The sequence below is a fragment of the Castor canadensis genome, chromosome 7 (genome assembly GCF_047511655.1).
Source record: "Castor canadensis chromosome 7, mCasCan1.hap1v2, whole genome shotgun sequence".
Classification (NCBI taxonomy): Eukaryota; Metazoa; Chordata; class Mammalia; order Rodentia; family Castoridae; genus Castor; species Castor canadensis.
This window is the reverse complement of record NC_133392.1, coordinates 117662777-117670187: the sequence shown is the minus strand read 5'-3', so window position 1 is coordinate 117670187 and position 7411 is coordinate 117662777. Positions and strand designations below refer to the sequence as shown.

The 7411-nt window shown below is 42.2% G+C and overlaps 1 protein-coding gene and 1 long non-coding RNA gene across 2 annotated transcripts in view; one reads left to right on the top strand and one right to left on the bottom strand.

Annotated features, from left to right (window-relative positions):
* Positions 1 to 280: 280 nt before the first annotated feature.
* LOC141424934 (uncharacterized) lies at positions 281 to 3651 on the bottom strand. Its single transcript, XR_012449900.1, has 2 exons — positions 3480 to 3651; positions 281 to 1660 (listed from the first exon to the last, which is right to left on the bottom strand). It is a non-coding gene; the product is annotated as an uncharacterized lncRNA (long non-coding RNA).
* A 206-nt stretch (positions 3652 to 3857) lies between these two features.
* The window catches only part of Prkaa2 (protein kinase AMP-activated catalytic subunit alpha 2), a 58256-nt gene continuing 54702 nt past the window's right edge, over positions 3858 to 7411 (top strand). The window contains exon 1 of the mRNA XM_020165088.2: positions 3858 to 4007. Within this exon, the coding sequence (XP_020020677.1) occupies positions 3914 to 4007 (94 nt within the window). The 5' untranslated portion in view covers positions 3858 to 3913. The remainder of the gene's footprint in view (positions 4008 to 7411) is intronic.

The window sequence follows — 7411 nt, the reverse complement described above, 5'->3', positions numbered from 1 at the left end:
TGTAGCAGAAGTGAGTGGCTCACATACTTGCAGCCGGAAAGCAGAGAGAATGGCTGCACTTGCTGGCTCTCTCCTTTTCCCCTTTATTCCATGTGGGCCTCTCCAGCCTATGCGATAGAGCTACCCCATTCAGGGCAGGTCTTCCCCTCTAGTGAATCTTCTCTAGACAGTGCCCTCACAGATACACTCAGAGGTATGCTTCACTAATCTGCTGGGTGTTTCTCAATCTAATCAAGTTGATAATTAAGTTCTCAAGTATACATAAAATGATTTCATGGTATTTTTGTTCCTTGATTTTTCAGCTTAGTAACTCTTAAAATTTCTTTCCTTTTTTTTTTTTTTTAATTTTTCAGCAGTATTAGGGTTTGAACTCAGAGCCTCATGCTTGCTAGGCAGTTGCTCTATCACTTGAGCCACTCCTCAGCCCCTTAAAATTGAACAAATATTCCTAGAATGATATACCAAATTCCAGAAATAACAGATGAGATATGAAAATTTCATTTTCATTTTCATAAATATATTAAAATTACACATCTAAAACTATAAAAACATACATATGACAATAGAATTGATATATGCCATATTAGCAATACGAAAAATGTGCAATGGGACTTCTAAGGAGAAACATGTAATCAAAATCTTGTTCAACCATGGTAAAAGATGACAGAATTATCTGTGTGTTTTCTCTAGAAACAAATTTCAAAATGCGAAGAGACAACCAAAGAGTGCAGAAAACAAGTATTACAGTGGTATGTTAAATAGCTAATTTATAAACATATTTTTTGTTTTCTGGATTTGGGGATTATATTTGTCAGCTTTTAACAGTGACTAGACAATTACTTTTATTATAAATAAATATTTACTTTCAAACACTTCCCAATTTTACACTCCTTTCTTTAAAGATATTCCCCATATTACATAAACTTCAGGTGCCATACAACCTGAGTCTCACTTGAATGCCTGTAACTTGCTAGGCACTGTTTTGGGAGCAAAGGACACATGAGTAAACAAATGGAGGAAAAAAAACCCCTCTCTGTTTTGTAGTTGGAAGAGACTGAGAAAACAAAATAATAAACATGTAAATTAAATAGCATGTTAGAAGACTGATGGAGGCTTGGAGGTGGAGTGTGGGCAGGGAGCAGGGGTGAGATGAAAGCACTATTTTAAACAGTCATCAGGGTTGACTCAAAGAGGTGAATCTGAACAAAGACTGGAAGGACTTCGTCATCGATGATACCAATGTAGTACACTAGTACAGCCCATTATTTTAGCGGCACTCCATTCATCTGTTCAGGCCCTACTTTAGAATATTTGAAGGAAAATAATACCAATGTTCCAAGAACAGGAGCCATGGGAGTAACAGTTAAACCAGGGCTCAAGACTGAATAGCTGCCTGAGGCACCTGTCTTACTAGAAACTGGTGCTGAACAACGAGAGACAGTAACACACCACTGGAAAATAATAAAACAGGCAATACTGCATTTACCGATATTCTTGGGTGAGATCCCCAAGGCCACAATTCTCGAGCAGAGTTCGTCTGTTTAATTTTTGAGTAGGGTGAGTGGGATGAGGCAAATGTGGGACCACAGGAAGCGTTCAAGGCAATAGAACCCTGCCAGTAAGACTTGCCCTTCTCCATCTTCATCATTCAATCTTTTCTCTAAATAAAAGTCAAAAAACAACACAAAAATAAATTAAGGTATATTATTGGCCTTCTCCAGACATAGAAAATGTATGAATGGGACTATGACTGTCAATATTTTAAACTCTGTGAGCACCGTATAGTCTTTTGTATAGACAGCTGCTGTGTAGAGTAAGAAAAGGACAAGTCAGAACTGGATATGAGTCTGGCTTTGATTAGCTTTTTAGCCCTGCGCAAATAAGGGAGGGAAGCACTTTTATCATCTATAAAATGTGGATAATAAGTTTCTTTTATGACAAATAATTGTGTTTAAGTGAACTCTTAATTAACAAAGTATCATACACAGTTGACATAAAAATAAAGTTACAAGGTAGTCCACTAATAGCTTTGTAAGAATCATAGCTATGAAGTGTATAAAAATGTAACTTGTAGTTATCAGGAAATAGTTAAGTAAGTGCAACATGCTTTAAAATATCAATTTATAATTTGTCCCATGTTGCTTCAAAATTAGAATGCCTTCTAATTCAACTGAAGACTTTTCAACATCTTTTACTGGGATGTTAGAAAAAGAGACACACACATCTCTATCTTAAAAACAGAATAAGTGTTTTTTTTCTAACTCACTGGAATGAATACTGAAGGAGTGCCCTTAACCAAGTAAAAGTTCAGCATTAAAAATAACTGGCTGTGTTCTCACAATTACCAGCTAGTGAAAGTGATTCTTAAATACTTCTTGTCAGCAAGAAAGGTGATCTGAAGAATGAACAAAAATAGCCTGTGTTCAACAGCTGTGATGTCTATAATTTATCAACTGTGATCATCTGTCTTCAGAATGTCTTGGAGTATACACAAGAATGGATGTACAGGTGTCATTTGTGTATTCAGTGCTTCTCAGAAAACAAAATTTTGTTACACACCATTCTTTCTGATTAATACAGTTTTCTTTACATATAAACAGTGTGATGTGAGACTTCATGTTTCAGGAATGTGACCTTGAAACTTTATTGGCAGGAATAGTGTTACATATGTTTGACTAATTCTTAATACTTTATTACCAAACAGCAAATAATCTCTTTTACTGTTTTTCTTTAAATAAAAAACTAAGTTTTTCACTGACAAAAATTGCACGTGTTTATCATGTACATATTTTGAAATATATGCATTGGAGAATGGCTAAATGAAACCAATTTAATATGTGCTTTAGCTCACATGGTTTTTTGGTAGTTTAAAGCAAACAGTCTTTAGGCACTGAAAGACAGGATGACACTAAAGAATGGGAGAACATTAAAGGGAGAGGGTAGGGAGGTGAGGAGGGAGGCAGAGGTCGCTTCATCACCAAATTCTGAGAATCATGCTTTTAATTTCCTCATTCCATTTGTTCAATTCTATTTCTATCACATTCACTCTTTCATTTGTGTCTTTATATTGCCCCTAATTCTCACTTCTTTGTCCCTTATGTATTTTGCTTTTCTCTCCACTACGTTCAACTTCCTTTTCCCCTTCTTTCAGTTTTCTTCTGTCCAGCTCTACAGATAGCATTTCTACACTGAATGTTTACACAGCGTGTGTTAAGTTGTAAGTACTGTGGCTGTGGTTTATTGGGAAAGTCGGTTCAGTCGGTTAACAGGGAGAGCACTGGACGAGAGAAGGTCTCTTCCACCGGTACAGGACAACACAATCGCTTTCGAAAATCGGCAGAGACCATCTGAAGAACGCAGTCCTGGCTTCTCTGGGCCCTGACCTGTATGAGAAGCGCTCGGCCCTGACGGGTGGCTGGAGGAACGCGCGTGGCTCTGCCCGCCGCCCCCCGCTCCCTGCGGTCGCGCCCACGTCTCACCCCACGTTCTCAGCGCGGTGGGTTGTTCTCAGAAAGGCCGCTCCCTTCGGTCCTCGCAGCACCTGCCGCCGGCGACCCGCCCGGGACTTCGCTCGCGCACCTGGCTCGCCCCGCCCCGTCCCCGCCCGCGCCGGGGTCCAACGCGGCCATCGCCACTTCGGGCTCGGCCACGGACGTCCCGCACGCCTCCCCGCCCTCCCACCCGCCCGCGGATCCGGCCTGGCTGCCCGCGCCCCCGGCGTCCCCGGCGCCCCCGGCGTCCCCGGCGCGCTCCAGCAGTCCTTCGGTCCCCTCGCGCGTCGGTCGCGCCCAGCGTCCCCGGCCCGATCCCTGCCCCCTGTGTCCCCCGCGCCCCACCGCGTCCCGGCCCGCCCCCCGGGCCCGCTGCACTGTGGGTAGGCGGCGGCGGCGGAGCGGGGCCGCGCGCGCTGAAGATGGCTGAGAAGCAGAAGCACGACGGGCGGGTGAAGATCGGGCACTACGTGCTGGGGGACACGCTTGGCGTCGGCACCTTCGGCAAAGTGAAGAGTTGAGTGCGCGCGGGGCGCGGGGCGCAGGCCGGGCGAGGGGCGGCGGGGGGCGACAGCGTCCAGGGTCGCAGGTGCAGCGCCCACCTGCCATGGCGGGGGCGGAGCAAGGCGCCTCTCCACTCTCCAGACCTCAGCCCCGCAAAACTGGAAGCTTGGAGCGGGTCGGTGGGGCACTGAGGCCGGGACAAGGATGGGGGAATAGTGCACACTGCTGATTGATGGGCTAGTTGGTCTTTGGTGGCAGGTGCCCTGTGAGGACTGCGACTTGTGATCGACCTCATGTGATCCTCACAGCTTCTTGGTCTACACGTTATCCTCACCTGAAAGATGAGAGAGTGGGGTTTCTTGGGGTTTAGTAACACGCCCAAGGTCACAGGATTGGCCGATCCAGGATGAAGTCTAAGATGTCCTCCACTTCTGGCCTTGCTGGGAGGTCCCTGCTGTCTACAAACTCTTTCTTGTCTCTGGACCCTCGCTGGAACTGTTTTGGGGATGTCCCAGGGGCCAAGTGTAGTGGGTCCTTTGCTAGGTGCATGCAGCGCTGGAACGCATCAGGACTGACCTGGAGGTATTGGAATAGGGAGGTCTGCAAGTCAGTTGGTGTGTAAAATGGTGTTAGGAAGGCTTCTGGGGTGAGAAAGAGAGAGAGAAGGTTCCTTGGTGTTGGAATTTGGGGCTGAAGAAAGCAGAACTGCTAAGGCATATGTTGTTGAGGTCTGTTTTCCTGCAGAATGCACCAAAAGGGTGCAGAAAATCAGCCTGCTTTTGCAATTTTATACAGTACTTTTTACTTGTTAAGTATTAAACTTTTCCTTGCTTTCGTATTTGTTAATAAGAGTCACATGGGATTTCATTAACCTGCCCTCTCTAAATACTGTGTTGCAAACGGTGAATCGCAAGTGCAACATTGGCTGTTTTCCTTTTTCTTTCTTTCTTTTCTTTTTTTTTTCTTTCCTGAATTAATGCTGGGCAGGCAGTCTGGAGATTTTATGCTGACTTCTAATTCCTTGTAAAATTCACATTTTAACCGCAAGTGAAGACTGTTGAGTCCATGGGAGAGACTCATTGTTCATTCCTGTGGCGAAGATCAGCTTCCATTTTCCTCCACCTAATCTTCATTTGAACAGAAAACACTTAATTGAGCACTTACAGCATGCTAGGTACAGTTCTAGGCAATGCAGATTTAGGAAGAACCAAAACCAAATCTTTGGTGAAGCTTACTTTTCAGTAGGGAAGGTAAACACTAATCAGAATGTATGTGTAAAATTGAGAAAAGTGAATCAAGAAAGGGAGAGTAGGGATTCTTGTGAGGTTAGCACTTTTCAATGAGGTGGTCAGACATGGCCTCCCAGGCACTCACAAGCAAAGTGGTATTTGTGTAAAGACCTAAAAGTTCTTTGAAGTCTTGTGAAAGCTATGAAATCTGTTTTTTGTTATTTATTTATTTTGCAGTACTGGGGTTTGAATTCAGGGCCTACACCTTGAACCATTTCACCAGCCCTTTTTGGTGATGGATTTTTTTTGAGTTAGGGTCTTATGAACTCTTTGCCCGGCTGGCTTCGAACTGCAATCCTCCTGATTTCTGCCTCCCGAGCAGAAATCTTCTTTCAGAAGATTTTCAGATCTTTTCAGAAGATCTGTAAGCAGAATACATAAGTAGGAGGATGTATTTAGAATGAATCTATAAAGATTCAGGGACTGAATTGTCTGTACTGTTACTTGGTTAATATCATTATTGAGGATTATTGTGTCACAATATACAGTTACTCAAGCAAACAGCACCTTTGCATTTAGGGTTTAACCTTAACATCCTTTCAGATTGTGTTACATGTTCTTGTTTGTCTTTTTAAATTCTTCTATGGTGAGCTCAATGCAGACTAGAGTACCCATCAGATCAATCCACCCATTGTTGAAGGAGAACTTAAATCTCCTTTCAATATACTGCCACGCTGCTTCCAGGCACCAGCTTCTTAAAAAACAAACTAACAGCAAGAACTTTGATTTATGAGAAATCCTTTTCCTAGAGAACCCTGTCCAATGAGCAGCTGGTTAAAAACATACCTGACACTATGTTACATCTTGGCTAAAGATACCATGGTTTCCTAGCTAAAATTAGAATCAGTACAATTGTTCTTTTTGTAAAAATACAAATTATAGAAATTGCTACAATCTGAAATTACTCATTTAATTCTTCAAGGGACAGATAAAACAAAAGCAGGCATTAAAAAAACATTATTGAGGTATATTTTACACATCAAAATTTCATGCATTCTAACTGTACAATTCAACTTTTAGCAAACTTTATCTAATATGGCAGTCATCATTAGCGATCAGTTGTAGATAATCCAGTTCCGACCTTTGACCCAAGGAAATAATTAATCTTCATCCCTCTTGGAGTCTGTTATGTGTAGCTTCTTTAACAATGCTTTTGAGGCTCATGCCTGACAGAGCATGTGCTATTGCTTAGTTCCTTTATATTGCTGAATACTATTTCATTGTATGGAATGCCACATTTTGTCCAACATGAATGGATATTGTTTTAAGTTTTGGACGGTTACAAATAATGTCACCATGACTATTCACATTAAGTTTCTGTTGTGTGTTAGTTTTTTTGTCACTGTGACAAAATACCTGAGAATACATCTTAAAAAAGAGGAAAGATTTATTTTCTCATGGTTTCAGTCCACAAACATTTGGCTCTGTTGCTCCTGGGCTGTGGTGATGCCCAACATCATGGCATGGACCATTTGGTAGAGCAGAGCAGCTCACATCACGGTAGACAGGAAGCAGAGAGATAGCCAGAGACAAGGTGTATCTTTTTAGGGCTTGCTTGCAGTGACCTACTTCCTCCAAGTAGGCCTTGTCTCCTACTTTCCACCCCTTCTCAATAAAGTGTCATGTTATGAATCAATCAAAGCATTGCCCACATATTTCAATCACCTCGCAGTAACACCACCAGCTGGAGACCAACCCTTGAGCGAGCCTTTTTGGGGGAACATCTCATATCCAAACCATACCAGTATGGACACATACTTTCTTACATCTTAGGTAAATATCTAGGTGTAGAATTGCTGGCTCACACCACAGTTTTTTATATTTAACTTTTTGAGAAACTGCCAAATTGTTTTCCAAATGGTCACAACATTTTATAGACCTACCATCAATGTCTGAGAGTCCTCTTTTCTCCTGCTCTTTATAAACATTTGGTATTGTCTGATTTATTACAGGTACTCTCTTGGATGTGAAATAGTATCTCACTGAGGCTTTAACTTTACATTTTGCTAATGACTAATGATGTTGGACATTTTTCATGTTTTACTTGTCGTTTATATGCATAGCTTTCTGGACATATTCTTTGTTTTTTTTTTTTTTTGGGGGGGCGGCGAGGATGATACTGGGATT